The sequence below is a fragment of the Choloepus didactylus genome, chromosome 21 (genome assembly GCF_015220235.1).
Source record: "Choloepus didactylus isolate mChoDid1 chromosome 21, mChoDid1.pri, whole genome shotgun sequence".
Taxonomy (NCBI): Eukaryota; Metazoa; Chordata; class Mammalia; order Pilosa; family Megalonychidae; genus Choloepus; species Choloepus didactylus.
Window position 1 is genome coordinate 6,000,123 of NC_051327.1, and position 19,952 is coordinate 6,020,074.

The 19,952-nt window shown below is 37.7% G+C and overlaps 1 protein-coding gene across 13 annotated transcripts in view; it reads right to left on the minus strand.

Annotated features, from left to right (window-relative positions):
• The window catches only part of REXO5 (RNA exonuclease 5), a 68,671-nt gene that overhangs the window by 38,428 nt on the left and 10,291 nt on the right, over nt 1-19,952 (minus strand). For all 13 annotated transcript variants that reach the window (XR_005213616.1, XR_005213614.1, XR_005213618.1 and 10 more), the window contains 7 exons: nt 14,121-14,264; nt 7,550-7,641; nt 6,409-6,524; nt 5,155-5,293; nt 4,922-5,016; nt 3,830-3,932; nt 1,284-1,387 (listed from right to left, as the gene is read on the minus strand). Coding sequence is in view for 8 of the 13 variants with exons in the window: in XM_037814657.1 (XP_037670585.1) it covers nt 1,284-1,387; nt 3,830-3,932; nt 4,922-5,016; nt 5,155-5,293; nt 6,409-6,524; nt 7,550-7,641; nt 14,121-14,264 (793 nt within the window). In the remaining 5 variants the exon portion in view is untranslated. The remainder of the gene's footprint in view (nt 1-1,283; nt 1,388-3,829; nt 3,933-4,921; nt 5,017-5,154; nt 5,294-6,408; nt 6,525-7,549; nt 7,642-14,120; nt 14,265-19,952) is intronic.

Genomic DNA, 19,952 nt, shown 5'->3' on the forward strand with positions numbered 1-19,952 from the left:
AGGATCTGATACACTTGTTTGGTCTGAAGCCAAACCTCTTCTGACCATGGCCTTTTTTGTTTTTCAATTTGGGCAATGCATCAAGACTGTAGATTGATTCTTTTAATCAAAAGACCACCTAGTCGGACTGGTGGTTTGATGGGTTGAGCCCTCTACCATAGGTTTTACCCTTGGGAAGACGGTTGCTGCAAAGGAGAGGCTAGGCCTCCCTATGGTTGTGCCTAAGAGCCTCCTCCTGAATGCCTCTTTGTTGCTCAGATGTGGCCCTCTCTCTCTGGCTAAGCCAACTTGAAAGGTGAAATCACTGCCCTCCCCCCTAGGGGAGTGAATCTCCCTGGCAACGTGGAATATGACTCCCGGGGAGGAATGTAGACCTGGCATCGTGGGATGGAGAACATCTTCTTGACCAAAAGGGGGATGTGAAAGGAAATGAAATAAGCTTCAGTGGCAGAGAGATTCCAAAAGGAGCCGAGAGGTCACTCTGGTGGGCACTCTTACGCACAATTTAGACAACCCTTTTTAGGTTCTAAAGAATTGGGGTAGCTGGTGGTGGATACCTGAAACTATCAAACTACAACCCAGAACCCATGAATCTTGAAGACAGTTGTATAAAAATGTAGCTTATGAGGGGTGACAATGGGATTGGGAAAGCCATAAGGACCACACTCCACTTTGTCTAGTTTATGGATGGATGAGTAGAAAAATAGGGGAAGGAAACAAACAGACAAAGGTACCCAGTGTTCTTTTTTACTTCAATTGCTCTTTTTCACTCTAATTATTATTCTTGTTATTTTTGTGTGTGTGCTAATGAAGGTGTCAGGGATTGATTTAGGTGATGAATGTACAACTATGTAATGGTACTGTGAACAATCGAAAGTGCGATTTGTTTTGTATGACTGCGTGGTATGTGAATATATCTCAATAAAATGATTAAAAAAAACAAAACAAAACAAAAACAAAACAAACAAACAAACAAACAAAAAAGACCATCTAGTCTATATAGCTTATTATTATTACTATTACTTTGGAAAGGATGTCATTTTAGACCAGCCACTGGATTCAGAAGACTAAAAATAAGTAGATAAACCAATTCACTAACTTTTTATTTAGGGCAAAATGTGGTATTTTCCCCATGGTTTTTGTGATGGAATAATGTTACTCCTATTGGTAAACATTTCTCAATAGACACAAAAGAGGAAAAAAAAAATTCTAGGTTCTGTTGTTAAATAAGAAACCAGATATGCCTTTTGCCTTTCCTCTTGTTTAGGACTCAAAAATATCACCTTGTGTTTGGCTGCTGAACTACTTCTGTTGTATTTCTTGGCTGTTGGCCTGTTGCTTGCAATTCTTGGTCACTAGCTAGTGCCTCCAGATTTAGCTCTGCAATCTTGAAGAAAATGAAAGCGGTAAATTCACCTAATTTCTTGCAAGCTATTGAGGTAAAATAAAACAAAACAAGAAAAACCTGCTCAAATGGTGTTCTCTGTTTCTTTAGACATTGGCTTTGCCATTGCCACAAATCCCAGGCTGGCTTTAATAGTTACCAGATGGTTTCTGGCTGCTTAGCAAAGAATGGCAATCTGTTACCAGCTGCTGATGTTACAGGAATACGGGAAAGGGCCAAGTAGGGCTAAGTGAAAAGGGATGGCAATTTTGGACCATCACTCATTCCATAATCAGTTACTTAATATTTACTTCTCTGCAAACATGCAACTTTTAGAAATACAAGAGTGGCTTTTATGGCAACATCAAAAAGTCTTTTTATTGATTCAATACACACAATGCCATTTTGTTAAGTTTTGAAATTTTTAAACTTTTGTCTATTTCTAACAAACACTATAGAAAGGATGCAAAAAACTCATGCATGGCATATAAGCTTATTCTAGTTGATGTTTATTCTTCTCCCATAAAGTGGGTGACCACCTAGCAGTTGTAATACAGAGAGTAAGATTTTTAAAAAATAAACTTATTTTAAAATCATTTTAGATTTACAGAAAAATTACAAGGATGGTAGAGAGCTCCCATATGCCCATACACATTTTCTCCTATAAGTAACACCTTATATTGGTATGGTGCATTTATCACAATTAATGAAATAATATTGGTTAACGCTACTATTAACTAAAGTCCATACTTAATTCAGATTTCCTTAGTTTTTACCCAAGTTGAAATACAATTTTCACTAGCTATCAAGTAGTAGATAATCTACTGTAGTAGTTCTCAAAGTGTTGTTAGGGAGACCCTCGGGGTTCCAGAGATCCTTTCACCTTGTAGGAGGAGCTCACGAGGTCCTCCCTTCTCCAACTACATAAAACAACAGATTAAATGTAGAAGCAGATAAAAGAAACTACTTGTCTTCTATTGCTCTACACATTAAAGAGATTTGCAAAATATGTAAAATGATGATAATCTTACCACTGATTTTTTTTTTAAATGCTCAAAAAGTATTTATGTTAACATGTAATGGTTTTTTTTGGATGTTTTTAATGAATAAAACATAAAAATTTTTCTCAGAATTAATTTCAAATACTTGATAAAATATTGATAGGTATGACCCACATAAACAAAAGCTCTCTTATGTCCTCTATAATTTTTAAGAGGGTAAACAGGGCCTGAGACCAAAAAGTTTTTAGAACCTCTGATATAGTGGTTTAGAGCAGGCATTGAAAGACTCCAGCTCTTGGGTCAAATCTGGCTTAATGCCTGTTATTTGTAAATAAAGTTTTATTGGAACACAACTGTGCCCATTCACTGACACATTGTTTATGACTGCTTTCACATTACAACAGCAAGTTGTATAGTTGTGACAGAAGAGTCTCGACCAGAAAGCCAAAAATATTTACCATCTGGCCTTTATAGAAAACGTTTGCTAACCCCTGGTGTAGAGCACAGACAAGCCTTGGAATCTGACAGATCTGGGTTTGAATCCTGGTTCCATCTCTGACTAGCTAGCTGTGGGATTCCAGGAAAGTTATCTATCCCTTCAAACCTCAGAATCGTTATATTTAAAATTAGGATAAAAAGAATTAAATCACAGGGTTGCTGTGAAGATTAAATAATGTATATAAAGCATTTTGAATCATGTACTTAGTAAGAGCTCAATGAATGGTGGCTATTATTATTTTACATGCCAATGAGATATTTTAGAACACCGTAACAAAATACTATTCTGCCTGTTGATTATTCATTCTACGTATGTAATAATTCATTTCATAAAGAAGTTGTGATGCAACATTATGCAATGGAACAATCTAATAGGTTAGAATGCATTGTAACAAGGTCTGTCAGAAACTAGGTCCTCTTCAATATCTCCCTTGTGTTGTTCGAATCTATAACCCCTGAACTGCTGTTGAAACAATTGTATGCTCCCCCCACCCGAAGACAGCAGAAATCTATGCAGATTTTTATAATTATTAAAATTATTAGCATCAGCTGCAATGATTACCACCACCAGTAATAGGTGCTTAATATACTCAAAGCACTGTGCAAAGAACTTCATACACAGTATCTCATTTGCCCTGAACAGTATCTCAGAAAAGTGGGTGTTCCCATTTTACACATCTAGAAACTGAAGTACGGACGTAACTGCTCAAGACCATAGTTAAAAAGAGTAGAGCCTGTATTTAAAACCAGGTAAGTCAACTCCTGAGACTATATACTTAACCACAGATTATGCTAGTGAATTGAGCCTTAATTCCAAATACATGCTCAACTCAAATCACACTCCCATTTTATAAAGAAAGATAAGAACATGCGATAGCAGTCTACAGCTGTCTTTTCCGGTCCCATAATTTTAAGAAAGGCAAAAACACTGGTCCAAGATACTAACCTCTTTTGGGCCATACTTAAGGAAATACTGAGCCAATTCAAGGGTTGTTCTAGCATCTTCTGTGGCATCATGACCAAGCCTGTCTGGACACTGTATGTCCTTCCTAGAAACAGTCAAGATAAAATTGAAATACCCGGGAACATTTAATGATAGGCTCTTTCAACCACTTCATATGTTCTGGTTAAATGTAAAATTTCAGCATTCTGATAATCAGATTTAGATCACAACAATCAAGATTCCTTTATTACAATCAAGTGCCAGGCCCTGAGAGAGGTGCTGGGAATGCAGAACAACTGGGAATGGCCTTATCCATAGCAGGCAGAACACCTGGACAAATCCACTCCCTAGCCAGCCCATTATATCATTTCTTAGATGTAACCACTGTTTACAATCACTTGCCAGAAATTTTCTATTGGTATATAAATATATGCACTTATATTCTTTCTTGTTTAAAAAAAAAAAACTTTAAAAAAACTGATATACATGTATCTGTGTCTATAGATATATCTGAATTTAACCTATATTGATATATTTAAATCTAACCTATATCATATCGGTAGCTAGGCATACAGTTATAATCTTGCTCTGCATCTCTATTTCATTCTTAGTCTTACTTTAGCAAGGTTTCCATCTTAGCACATACAGATCCATCATTTTCTTTTGAATAAAAACAAAGTATTCTATGATACATATAACCATAATTTATTTAACCAATCCTCTAGAATGTTTCCAGTTATTTAGCTATTTTAAAACATGCTACAATGAACATCTTTGTACATATGTGTTTGTATATAATCGGATATATTCATCACAGATATGTTATGTTTTGAAAGGTTTAGTTAACTTTTCTGTCCCCCCCTGTTCATTGTGAAGGTAAACCCCTTTCTCCATTCCTACAAGTTCTTCATCCCTGAGTCAAACTTGTCTCTGGAATTAGGTTACCAGGATCTTTAAGAAATGAAAAGAATAATGTTTCCAAACTAAGAAGGAAAGTGAAGACCCTGAATTTTTCATTGTGCATTAAAATAGATACTATATGCCAACTAAGGTAAAATTTGTCAGGATGATATTATAATATGCAAATAAACCTACCCCAAAATAGCCTTGGCTAAGAACTTTAGCTTAAATCTTCTGCCCGGCTCTCTGACATAAAGCAATGATGTATCAATAACGTATGGATGTATCATCTGAGGAGGAAAGAGAATAGAATGAATAACTGCTAAAGGGAAAAGTAAGTGGATTGGGGGAGTAGGGTGGAAAAGCCCGAGACTTTAGATTTGAAATAAGTGGAGCAGACATTTACACTAGAATTACTAGATACCCACTTTCAGTGCTCTGAGATCCAAGTCTAAGGAGTGGCCCACTAATACAGCATCAGGAGGAAGAAGTGCTTTTAATTGCCTCTGTACATCTTTAAGTTTGGTGGTCACTGGGTTAAGAATCTTCTTTGTGATTCCTGAAAAACTTTCAATAAAAAAAGAGAAATGGACAAGCCAGGATATTAGCAAATTTTCCTCCCTAGAGCATCATTTCAAAAAGAATATTTAAAATTATTCTTAATATATGCTCACCATAGAAAATGCTGAAAGTACAAATAAGAAAAAGGAAATTAAAAACTACCCAAAATCCTACCACCCAGAGTCCATGACTTCTTATATTTTAGTGAATATCCTTCCATAGTTTTTGATACATATATAATCATATATCTATCATTTTTATTAAAAATGCACATTATGCTTTATATCATGACTTTGTCATTTATAATATATCATGAACAAGTTTTCACATCAACAAATCTATTTCAGCACATCTTTTTAAATGGTTACAGCATATTCCATTATATGAACATAACATATCTTAATCCTCTACTCTCAGCCATTTATATTCTCACACTTTAACAATATTGTGATAAACATGCTTGTACATACATCTTTGCTACACAAATCTGTTCCCTAAGAATACTAATTCAGTTATCACAGCTTCTAAAAGAACAGTTTTTATCACCGTCATGACCTCTTATGTTTAAGTAAGCATGCATCTATATGTGCAACTTCAATGGATGGAAACAGTAATACTTCACTGGCTTGTTCTCTGGCTAAAATGAATTAAAGTAGTGTATACATTCTGAAATTACATGCAAATCTTTGGAAGATAGACTAAGATTTTGAGTTTCAAGTTTCTGTTATGGAAGAAGTTAAGTTTTGTTTTGTTTTTGGAGGTTCAAGACAGATTAAGCTCTAAGATCAAGTTTGACTACCGAGCAATGATTTGCAGACTTTCAGATGAGCAAAGCTCCAACTGTTTGGCAGTTACTAAATAATGATTACAATTAGGAGATTCTATGACAAAGAAGATAATATTTTGCTGACCTAAGGTCACAAGATTAGAGATAAGAAGGGAAGAATATTATACGTCAGCAATGTGCAATTTCCATACTGAAGTATTGCCTTGGCCTTTCCTTTGAGAACATACAAGTAGATAATACCTAACTAAACAGAAGCTATGGGCTAGTCCTGTTAAGTCTCATTCCACTCTAGTCTGACAGATATAGGAAGAGCTTGAAGCAAGATGAAGAATACCTGGTAAGGTAGTCCAGAATCTTGTTGTCAGGTTTAACAAGTTCATCCATAACACAGCAGCCTCCTTCGGCAACCAGTGAGATGTGTGTTAGTTCTCTCCCCTTGGACGTAAGACACTGAAAAACCAGGATGTAGTTAGGCTGCTGAATTGTGGAAGCTCCTGTTTCCTCTCATTACTCAGACTGTGTCAAGTGCTATATGTCCTAGGGTTCCTGTTGCAAAACCACAGCCTTTTGCTGATTAGAATAAAATTATAGCTAGGGAAGCTGCTGAATGTTACACCTAAGAGAAAAAAAACAGGGCAGTTTCTCTTGGATGTGCTCAAGGAAGACAAATGGAAAGAATAATATCAGTTATAATAGGATCTACCATTTACTGAGTGTGTACTACCTTTCCAGTATTATGCTAAATACCACTAATAGGTGAGATTTATTAAGCACACTCTATTATTATCTAGTATGTACTGAGCACTGTATATATACTACCTCATAATAACCCTATGAGATAGCCTCTATTATCCCTACTTCATAGAGAGGGATGCTGAGACTGAGAGAGGTGAGGGAATTTGTCCAAGATTACAGAGCCAGTAAGCAAAGCCAGGATACAAACCAGAATATGATAGTCACCAAAGCTTGAGCTCTTAACCATTCTGTTAAGAACTGAGAAACTGGTTTCTAGGTACTCAGTGAGGGAGGGAAGCACTGTCTTTGAAAGGAAATGTACTAGAATCAGACAAAGTAAAACAGAAGGGGATTATAAGCAGTGAACTTTCACTTCTGACTTTAATGTGTGAAACTAAGCCAAACTGATGGTAACTGAGGCAAAGACTTTAAGGCAGCAACAATAAGAACAAAACACTTGTCCAAAAGACAGAAGTATACTTCTAGTAAAGTGCAAAGACTTGATTAAACATAGCAACAAGTTAGAAAACTCGTTTGATACTCAGTCTTCATCCTGGAGCATATATCCAAGTTTTCTAAACGTGAGAAAAAGGGCTCACTTCCAGCTATTTAAACTGAATACTGGAACTGAATTCACTGGTTTATTGGTGCATTAGATTCAAGAAATCATCTTCCATTTGGCCCAGATGATATTCTAGAGTTTGCAACACTCCAGGTGAAAAATCAAAAAGAGTGCTTACCATTTCACAGTCAAGTCCAAAGAGAGGGCTGTTATCAGCTACTGAACCACTACATTTGGTACCAGGTACAAAGTTTTCACAATCAGAAAAGCCTAAGAGGCAAAGGAATAAAATATTTGCCTTTAGAACTGGAGATGGCAAGCATCACTCTTGGATTCAACTAGGGAAAATGGAAATTCCTCATTTGCTGGGTACCTACTCTATGCTTTGTGCTTGAAATATAAAAATTAGAGACAACTCTGCTCACAAGTTTATCTCCACCCATTCATTTTTTTTTTTTTCATTAGAGAAACTGTGGGTGTAAGAACAATCATACATAAAATACAGGATTCCCATATACCGCTTTATTATTAACACCTTGCATTGGTGTGGTACATTTGTTTCAATTGATGAAAGCATGCTTTTATAGTTATGCTAGTAACTACATAGTCCATGATTTAATGTAGGGTTCTGGGTTGTGCAGTTCCACGGAATTTTAAAAATTTTTTTATTCTACTACCATATAGGCAACATAACATTTTCCCTTTTAACCACATTTAGATATACATTTCAGTGCTGTTAATTACATTCACAGTGTTGTGCTACCATCACCATCATGTATTATGAAAACATTTCCATCACTCTGAATAGGAACCCTATACTTTTAAGCCTTAACGTCCCATTCCCTATCCCCATCTCATCCCCTGGTAACCTAAATTCTAGATTCTGACTCTATGAATTTGCTTATCTAATTATTTCATATCAGTGAGATCATACAATTTGTCCTTTTGTGTCTGGCATATTTCACGCAACATGATGTCTTCAAGGTTCATCCATGTTATCACATGTATCAGAACCTTATTCTTTTTTATGGCTAAATAATATTCCATTGTATATATATACCACATTTTGTTTATCCATTCATTGGTTGATGGATACTTGTCCACCCATTTATTTATTTATTTATTTATTTATTTATTCTTTTGAAATAAATTCAAAGTTATAGCAACAGTTGCAAAAACAATACTAACCCCATACACAGAATTCCATCATACCCTGACCCCTCTCCCTCGATAGCCCAATCCACCAACTTTAACATGGTGTCACATCGCTATTTCTTTCCCTCCCTATCTATCCCCTCCCTATCTATCGTCCATCATCTATTGCTGTCTTCTGAACATATGAGAGCTAGCTGCTCACACCCTTGAACAAACACTGTAATTCACATATACACTTCCCATGAATAAGAACATTCTTTTATACAATCCCATTAGCGCAGCTAAGAACAAGAGATTCAACAATGATACAAAGCTTACATTCTATATTTTCTTTTCCTTATGTCTCAACTGTGTCCCTTTGAGACTCCTGTCCTCCACCCTCCAATCCCATCCAGGTTCATCCTTGGCATTCAATTGTCATCTATTTAGACTTTTTTTTTTCAATTGTGGAAACATATACAGCATAAATCTTCCCATTCCACCCCCTCCCTAGCCTTCTATTAGTGGGATTAATCACATTTAGAATGTTGTAATGCTCTTTCCCACCATCCATTACTAGAAATTTCCCTTCACCTCAAACAGCAACCCTACACTCATTTCTTAACTCCCCATTGCCCCTTCTCCCATTTCTCTTAACCCATACTCTACTTTTCATCTCTATGGTCATATTCTCTAATAATTTCTTTGTGTTTACTGTGGGGCTTAAAATTAACCTCTTAAATCCCTATCAATATTGTTTTTCTTTGATACCACCTTCATTTCAATAGGACACATAAACTATGTTCCTATACTCCTCCATTCCCCCATCTTTATATAGTTGTCTAAAATTACACATTTTACGTTGAGTTCAAAACCACTGATTTGTCATTAAAGTTTGTATATTTTATATCATGTAGGAAGTAAGTAGTGGAGTTACAGTTCAAAAATTATTGAATTCTATTTGTATTCCATTGTGGTTGGAGAATGCGCTTTGAGTATATTCAAAATTTTTTTTTTTTTTTTTAATTTCTTGAGGCTTGTTTTATGTCCCAGCTTATGGTCCCTTCTGGAGAAAGATCCGTGATCACTAGAGAAAAATGAGTGTCCTGGTGATTTGGGATGTAAGGTACTATATATGTCTGTTAAAATTCTCTATATCTCTTTCTCCTTTCTTTGTTTCTCTGTTGGTAGGGCTCCCTTTAGTATCTGAAGTAGGGCAGGTCTTTTATTGGCAAACTCTCTCAGCATTTGTTTGTGAAAAATTTAAGCTCTCCCTCAAATTTGAAGGAGAGTTTTGCTGGATAAAGTATTCTTGGTTGGAAATTTTTCTCTCTCAGAATTTTAAATATGTCATGCCACTGCCTTCTCACCTCCATGGTGGCCGCTGAGTAGTCACTACTTAGTCTTATGTTGTTTCCTTTGTATGTGGTGAATTGCTTTTCTCTTGCTGCTTTCAGAACTTGCTCCTTCTCTTCAGTATTTGACAGTCTGATCAGAATATGTCTCGGAGTGGGTTTATTTGGATTTATTCTATTTGGAGTTCGCTGGGCATTTATGCTTTGTGTATTTATATTGTGTATAATGTTGGGAAAGTTTTCCCCCAAAATTTGAATACTCTTTCTTGACCTTTACCCTTCTGTTCCCCTTCTGGGACACCAATGAGTCTTAAGTTAGGACGTTTTACTTTATCTATCGTATCCCTGAGATCCATTTTGATTTTTTTTAATTTTTTCTCCATTCTTTCTTCTGTTCTTTCATTTTCTGTTCTGTGGACTTCTAGGACACTGAGACATTGTTCAACTTCCTCTAATCTTGTATTGTGAATATCCAGAGTCTTTTTAATTTGGCCAAAAGTTTCTTTTATTTCTATGAGATCTTCTATTTTTTTATTTACTCTTGCAATGTCTTCTTTATGCTTTTCTAGGGTCTTCTTTGTGTCACTTATATCCTGGGCCATGGTCTTTTTGATGTCCTTTAAATCCTTTGCCATGTTTTCATTCCTCAATTGTAGTTCTTTGATTAATTCTGCCAAGTACTGAGTCTCTTCCAATATCTTGATTTGTGTGTTTGGAGTTGGATTCTCCATATCGTCTGGTTTTATCATACGCATTAAGATTTTCTGTTGTTTTTGGCCTCTTGGCATTTGTTTTGCTTGATAGGGTTCTTTCAAATTGTAAAAAAAAAAAAAAGGATAATCTAATTTTTCAGAAACAGTTTGGTGATGTTCACTTTCTCTAACTAACCAGCAGATGGTGTCTGTGAGTCACCTATACCGCTCAAGTCAGTTCTCAACCTTGTTTCCACAGTGTGGGGAAATGATTCTTGTGGGGTTCAGTTGGAGAACTCAGTTTGGGTGTATTGCTGGAGCCGTCCGCCCTGAATGTGGGGCGTGTGCATGGGTGGCCAGGGGGAAAGGGCAGCTTTAATATTCAAATCCCCCAGGTTCCCAGAGATTCAAGGCCGCCACAAGAGTCTAAGCCTTCATTTCAGTTCAGCCCCAGACCCTCTCTCTCGCTGTCCCACAAACCAACGGAGTTGGCGTAGCGTCCCTAGGTTCTCCAAGTGGGTCCCCCCTCCCAGCCCTGATCCTCCTGGAGCTTAGCCGAAGGAATGCCGTGCTATGTCACCAGTGCGTGCCGTCCCTCAAGGGAAGCCCCAGGCTGCCGGGCCGTGCAGCGGCGCTCTCAGCCTGAAGCAAAGATGGCCAAATGGGGGATCTCAACCCCCCTTCTCCTCACACAGTTCCTCCTTCCCAGCTCCGGGACAACTGGCGGGGCTCTGGGCTGTGGGCACGGCCCCGGGCAGGAGTTCATCCAGCCCTCTGGGGAGCCAGCTGCGAGCTGTGGGGTTTCTTTCAGCTTCAGGCTCTCCTGTCCATTCCCCCGGCCCTGAGGGTATTTGCAGCAGACTGTCCTCCAGGCCAGACACCAAGAGGCCAGCCCAGTCCCCTCTTGCTGTGTTTTACTGCGTGGTTCCCACTCCCACAACTGTAGCCGCTCTTGGGTTTCTCCTTTTTTTTTTTTTTAAAAGAGCCAGTAGGTCTCCAAATGCCAAGCCCTGACTTCTGCACAACGCCGCGTGGCTGCGGGTCTTCCAGCCAGGTTACTCATTCACTTCAGAATGCAGACTCCTGGTTTCACCAAGTACACGGCCCCTGTGATACTAGCAGACCTCGTCCAGCTGGTGCATCGCTGTAACCAGTATTCTGAGTCACTTTCTGGTTTTTATCTAGTGTTTTTCACAGAGGTGTTTTTTTGCCCTGTCTCACCTAGCCGCCATCTTAGTTTTCTCCCACTCATTTATTTTTATACTGAAAGAATAATATAGGTTGTTGCTATGGGGGGTTTGGGGACCTGGACTTCCTGGCAGTTATCAAGTAACAATTTTTCCTTCTTATGAGAAAAGCGATTGTAAGTAAAATATGGCTAACCCCAAATTACTGTACCCTTTCTATGTAGACAAAAAGATAGAATGAATAACGTATAGAAATAACTGCATATGGATCTTTCTTTCGCATATAAAGCAAGAGAAAGTAGGAATGAGATTTCACCACAGTAAAGTTAAATGGATTTCACACAGGCAGAAATTTTAAGCAACACTCACCATGCCCCTCCCACCCAACCCTGGAGATTTCTCTGAAATTTCTGTTTAGACTTGCCTTCATTTTCTGGAATCACAGCCTGAAAATTAACTTACAGAGGTTCAGATATAGGCTTAGCATACCCTCTCTGTTGTGTACCCTAAGTCACTAACCAGGCACATTCAGCTCAGAGGCCCAAAAGCACTTGAATCATTAATTCCCACCTAAGACAGAGGCTGAAGCAATAAAGGTAATGCTGAGATCCTGTTTCACTTGAAACAAAGGGTAGTATGAAAACCTTGACCAGTTTCTATTTCCCAGCATCCTGAAATTTCAAACTCATCATAATAAAAAAGATGTACGGTTGAGCCCAGAAAAGAGAGGTATCCCCAAATCTGGGAGACACTATACCTGCTGCCCATCTTATTATACTACTAGTAGCAATAATAACAAAAAATAACATTTTGGGGGCTCTTATTTGCCGAGCACCATGCTAAGCACTTTAAGTACATTAACTCATTTGATTCTCAAGGCAACTCTATGATATATGAACTATTAATTCCATTTTTCTATTTATTTTAAAAGGAAATTTATTTTTCAAGAAAATATAAAGAACTTAAAACTCAATAATAAAAAGACAGATAACCCAATTTAAAAAACACAAAGCCTCTGAACATTTTTCCAAAAGAAGATATACAAAGAACCAATGAGAACATGAAAAACTGTTCAACATCATCAGCCATCAGGGAAATGCAAAATCAAAACCACAGTGAGATACTACTTCACATCCACTAAGATGGCTATTATCAAAAAGTCAGAAAAAAACAAGCAGTTGGCAAGAATGTGGAGAAATTGGGACCCTCGTTCATTGCTGGTAGGAATGTAAAATGGTAAAGCTGCTTTGGAAAATGGTCTGGCAGTTTCTCAAAAGGTGAAACATCACAGTTATCATAACCCAGCTATTCCAATCCTAGGTATAGATCCAAAAGAAGTAAAAACATATGTCCACATAAAAACTTGTACATGAATGTTCATAGCAGCATTATATATTATATATAAAAGCCAAAACACAGAAACATCCCAAATGTCCATTAACTGATGAACATATAAATGAAATGTGGTATATGCATACATGAAATATTATTCAGCAATGAAAACAAATGAAGTACTGATATTTGCTACACTTGGATGAACGCTGAAAACATTATATTAAGTGAAATAAGCCAGACACAAAGAACCACAAATTATATGTTTCCATTGATATGACATGTCCAGAAAAGACAAGTGTACAGAAACAGAATGATTAGTAGCAGCCTGGGGTTGGGGAGATGAGAGGAACGTGGAGAGTGATTGTTAATGGGTACAAGGTTACATTTTGGGGTGATGAAAGTGTCCTAAAATTGATTTGGGTGATGGCTACACAACTCTGCAAGCATACTAAAAACTACTGAATTGTACATTTTAAATGGGTGTGTCAATAAAGCAGTTTCAAAAAAGAAAATATCACCACTATAAATGGAGTATCAATATTACTAGCTGTAAACAGGATATAATAAAAAATAAAACTAAACCAAAACAATTTTATTAAATTCTTGATATATAATTGACCAAGGCTCTGAGCCCAATCCTGTTCTATTAGTTTTAAAAAAGTGGTGGTAGAAAGAAGATTAGAAGCATTGAAGATGCGTGAAAGTGTTAAAATATGTTAATAACTTCTAATAACTTCACTTTGATGTTCACTAAGAAGCAAAGAAAGAAAACTGAAAAAGAATTAACTTTGTCATTTATTTCAAAACTATTAAATGTCACGTTCATATACTACCTAAAATCATTGCTTTACCAATCAGGATATACACACCCCACACTTTTGGAAATGCTGCACTTAAAAGTATTTTCCTCATTAACAGAAGATGGCATAAGTTAAGAATAAGCCACTTGGAAAGCAGCCAGAAAAATGAACTCTCAACAGTAACATTTTTAATGATTCACTGATATTCTTACATTGTTATCAATATGAGATCAAATCTAAACCAACTTTGTAATGGGAAGTGAAATGTTTTCATTTCCTCCTTAGTCAGAAGGCATCTGGTCAATCCCACTTTCTTAGAGCCATACTTCTGAATGATGGGGTCATTCTGCAGGTTGACACTGACTTTTAAACTGGCAGAAGGTAAAGACCCTGAAACAAGAAGGACAATTGAACATATGTTAGATATGTGTATAAGAAACCTCAGAGGACATGTCTCCTAATGTTGTACAGGGTAAGCAAGAGGAAGACTCAGAAATGCCTAAGACCCAGACCCACTTTTAAGGATCTTGTAATCTAATAGGGTTGTAAGAATACAAAGATAAAATAAGTCCCAAAAGTAACAATAAAGGCTATAAAAGAGAAAGGAGGAAGAATGCACTTCAGGCTTGCATAGTCAGAGATAGTTAAAAAGAGAAGAAAAGATTAGCTAAGTCTTGAAGAAAAGACTAGATTAGCTGAATTCTCAAAGAGTTCAGGTATTTGGTATATTATACTTGACCATTTACAAGTGCCTACTACACCCAGTGGCTAAATCTACTCCATTCCCAGCCACCTATTCAAGTAGCACCAACCAGTTCTTTAATCAGGGATGGTCACTGATTGTATTACGGGTGGGGATCTGGCTCAAGAGGGATCCATTCACAGACCGACCAGTGACTCTTAATAATTCTTGTCATGACATGCTCAAAAGAGACAACAGAATTAGCTAAGCTCACTAGACTGCCTGCATCCAGAATTTGAACTAGAAATGATAGACAACTGAACAATTAGAAGAGAAAATAAACACACAGAGAAGTTAAGATACCATGAGAAGAGTTTTGGTTATGAAGATGGTATCGTGAGCCACTCCAAGGCTCCATCCATCCCCCAGCAAAGCTTCAAGCAACAAACGAGCTGGAAGAACCATTTTTCTTAAAGCTTCATAAAACAGTTAAAGGATTGCAGTAACAGGGCAAGAAATGAATCAATAAAAATGTTTAAATGCTCCTGGCATTCAAGGAAATCTCTGTAGTAACACCAGCTGGATATAAGCTTAAGGAACAGACACCCTAGGGCCTAAATTCCAATGATAACACATTAAAATAGCAAAATGTCCAGGTTACAATAACAGATTATAAAACGTACAACGAAATAGGAAATGATGGTTCACGCAAACAAGCAGAATAAAGAATTAGAAACCATCAACAAGGAAGACCAGAGCTTGTACAGACAAGACAAAAACTTTTTTAAAAAGGTCCTAAATATCTAAAGAGTGAAAGGAAAACATGGACAAAGAACTAAGGAAATCAGTAAAAATGATTGATGGACAAAAAGCAAAGGTTCAATGAAAGATAAAAATCATGGAACCAAAAAGAGGTGAAGATCACTGTAACAGAAATGAAAGAAATTCCCTAGAGGGGTTTAACAGCAGACTGGAGTTGACAGAAGAAGAATCAGTGAATTTGAAGATAAGACAATTGAAATCGTCCAGTCTGCAGAGCAGAAAGAAGAGAGAATAAAAAAAAGTAAACAGAGACTGAGGAACCTGTGGGACACCATCGAGTGTACCAGTATATGCAATGTAGGGGTACCAGAAGAAGAAAGAAGGGGGCAGAGAGAATATTCACAGAAACAATGTCTGAAAACTTCCCAAATTTAACGCAAGACATGAATATACACACCAAAAAACTCTTAACAATCCCCGAACAAGATAAGCCCAAATAGACCCATATTACAACATAATACAGTAGGCCCTCATTTTATGCAAACTTGACACATGTGAATTCAGGTATATGCAAATGGCAATCAAAAAAATATAAATAAAGGCAAAGAGAGAGAATTAAAAATTTTTGAAATGATTTCTATGATTAATTTTGCATATTGTTCTCGAGTTTATTTGCCTTATTTATAAAAAAATGTGTAAGAGGTAAGTTTGTATAAGAGATATTATTAAATAATGGGGCTTGCTATTATGCACACCCTATATAGAGACAGGGAGTGTGGTGGGGTGGGCATACAGTGGGAGGGGGCAGAACGCTGACCCAGCTGTAGTCAATCACTGGCTGGCCAAAGTCAGGTACCTTCCTGGCCTCACAATGGCCACCAACCACTTTCTTCCCCTGGGAGAAGAGGGTAGAGAGTTCTTGGGGCAGGATAGGCTGCTGGGATGCGCACACTGGTGGGTGGGGGGAGATGGGGAGGGTTGAAATTTTAAAAAATTATTTCTATAATTAATTTTGTTTACTTATTGTTACTAGAGTGTTTACCTTATTTATAAAACAAATGTGATAGGTACGTTCTAATAAGATATACTTATTAAATAATGAGGCTCGCTATTATGCACGATTTTCAACTTATATGAAGAGTCTTGGAACATATTGTATAATGAAACTGTCAAAGGCCGAAGATAAGGAGAGAATTCTGAAAGCCCCAAGAGAGAAGCAATGTGCCACAGACAAGGGAGCCTCAATAAGATTAAGTGCTAGTTTCTCATCAGAAACCACAGAGGCAAGGCAGTAAGATGACATATTTAAAGTACTGAAAGCAAAAAATTGCCAACCAAGAATTCTATATCTGGCAAAACTGTCTTTTAAAAGCAAGGGAGTGAGGGAAGAAAATGGCAGCAGATAGAAGAGTGGAAGCTAGTCTGTCACCCTGAAACAACTAATAAACAACCAGGAACAATAAGTAAATAATCTGGAATAACTGCAGGGGGACAAATGTGACCGTCCACTCATCATACACCAAATTGAACTGGGAGGAATGCCTGAGATCGAAGCATAAAATCTGTAAGTAAAAACTGTGGATCCAAGCCGGGAGCCCCCTCCCCCAAAGGCCGGAACTGCAAAGCCTCATGGTACTATAGAGCAGCTCTCTCCCAGCAAGTGAATACAGCTCAGCTCAGCTCTATCTGGGGTTTTAATTAACAAGAGTGGACTGCTCAAGACAAGCTACGAATCCCCAACAAGCAGACAGAGGCTTTTGGTGACAACTGACTTTGGAGAGCCAGAGGGTGACCATGGACTTGAAGGGGGCTTTCTGTCCCTTTTTCGGCTCAGTGGAGAAAGCCTCAGCCATTTTCAATTCCCAGTGCTCTGACCCAGACAAAGGTGGAGATAAGCACAGGCAGAGACTATTCAAATCTTCCCTAAAAGGAAATAGGTGGGGCCCAGCTCTACTACCCGCCCTCCATTCAGAACCAGACCCCAGATCCTGAGGGAAAACAGCCACAGACCACACCTCCTTACACCAGTCTGGAGCTACAGGCTGACAGGCGCCATCTGCTTGGCAGAAAAGCACAGTAACTTGAGGCCTCACAGGGTGCACCAATCTTCTAAGACACACCCTTAGGGAGACGTGATATTATTGCCTTCTTCTAAGAACTGAGCCCATTCTGGTCTGGGAAAACCTGATTGGGGTAACCAAGGAACTAGATACCTAGACAACTGAAAATTAAAACCTATACTAAGAAAAATGAAGTTATGGCCCAGTCAAAGGAACAAACTTACACTTCAACTGAGATACAGGAATTGAAACAACTAATACTAAATCAATTCAAAAAGTTTAGGGAAGATAAGGCAAAAGAGATGAAGCGTATAATGGAAACACTGGGCGTACATAAGGTAGAAATCGGAAGTTCGAAAAACCAGCTGGCAGAATCTATGGAAATGAAAGGCACAACACAAGAGATGAAAGACACAATGGAAACATACAGCAGCAGATCTCAAGAGGCAGAAGAAAACACTCAGTAACTGGAGAACAAGGCACCTGAAAGCCTACACACAAAAGAACTAATAGAGAAAAGAATGGAAAAATATGAGCAATGTCTCTGGGAACATAAGGAGAAAATGAAATGCAGGAATGTATGTGTCATTGGTGTCCCAGAAGGAGACGAGAAGGGAAAAGGGGCAGAAGCAATAATACAGGAAATAATCAATGAAAATTTCCCATCTCTTATGAAAGACATAATTACGGATCCAAGAAGCGCAGCATACCCCAAACAGAAGAGATCTGGATAGGCCTGCGCCAGGATACGTAATAATCAGGTTATCAAATGTCAGAGATCACCCAGGGGAGTAAATCTCCCTGGCAATGTGGAATATGACTCCCCGGGAGGAATCTAGACCCAGCATCGTGGGATGGAGAACATCTCCTTGACCAAAAGGGGGATGTGAAAGGAAATGAAATAAGCTTCAGTGGCAGAGAGATGCCAAAAGGAGCCGAGAGTTCACGCTGGTGGGCACTCTTATGTGCAATACAGATAACCCTTTTTACGTTCTAATAAATTGGAATAGTTAGCAGTAAATACTTAAAACTATCAAACTACAACCCAGAACCCTTGAATCTTGAAGACGATTGTATAAAAATGTAGCTTATGAGGGGAGACAATGTGATTGGGAAAGCCATGTGGATCACACTCCCCTTTATCCAGTGTATGGATGGATGAGTAGAAAAACGGGGGCAAAAAAAAAAACAAAAAAAAACCAGTGTTCTTTTTTACTTTAATTGTTCTTTTTCACTTTAATTTTTATTCTCATTACTTTTGTGTGTGTGGTAATGAAAATGTTCAAAAATAAAATTAATTTTGGTGATGGACACAACTATACGGTGGTACTATGAACAACTGATTGTACACTTTGTATGACTGCATGGTATGTGAATATAACTCAGTAAAATTGAATTATTTAAAAAAAAAAAAAAAACACACATCAAAGATAAAGAGAGAATTCTGAAAGCAACAAGAGAAAAGCAATCCATCACATACGAAGGAAGCTTGATAAGACTATATCCGGATTTCTCAATAGAAACCATGGAGGCAAGAAGGAAGTAGGGTGATATATTTAAGATACTGAAAGAGAAAAATCACCAACCAAAAATCCTATATCCTGCAAAACTGTCCTTCAACATGAGGGAGAGTTTAAAATACTCTCTGACAAACAATGACATTGTGAACAAGATACCTGAGCTACAGGAAATACTAAAGGGAGCACTAGAGACAGATAGGAAAAGACAGGAGTGAGAGGTTTGGAACACAATTTCGGGTGATGGTAGCACAGCAATGTAAGTACACTGAACAAAGATGACTGTGAGCATGGTTGAAAGAGGAAGGTTAGGACCATGTGAGACACCAGAACAAAAGAGGAAAGATAAAGACTGGGACTGTATAACTCAGTGAAACCTAGGGTGCTCAACAACTGTAATAAAAGGCAGAAATATGTTTTTACATGAGGTAGAACAAATGAATGTCAACATTGCAAGGTGTTAAAAATAGGGTGGGACTGGGGGGAATACATTCAATGCAAACTAGAGACTATAATTAACTGAAACATTGTATTATGCTTCCTTTAATATAACAAAGGCAATATACCAAAGCTAAACGCATATGAGGGCAGGGGGGAACATAGGGGAAGGGTATGGGACTCCTGGCATTGGTGATGTTGTCTGACCCTTTATTCTACTTTGGTTTAATGCTATCTTTCCTTTTGTTGCTTTCTAGCTGTCATATTTTTTTTTCTCTTTCTTTTTTCTTTTTCTTTTGTTCCTCTACTTTCTTTGACTCTTCCTCCTTTGTGGAAGAAACGGAGATGTCCTTATATAGATAGTGGCGATGGTGCTGAATACATAAATACATGACTATACAGGGAACCAATGATTGTTTACTTAGGACGGAATGTATGGTATGTGAACAAAACCGTCTTAAGAAAAATGGTCTGAAGAAAAAACCTTGAGGGCACTATATTGACTGAAGTAAGACAGACACACAAGGATGAATATTGCAAGGTCTCACTAATATGAACTAATTATAATATGTAAACTCATAGACATGAAGTATAAGTTACCAGGATATAGAATGAGGCT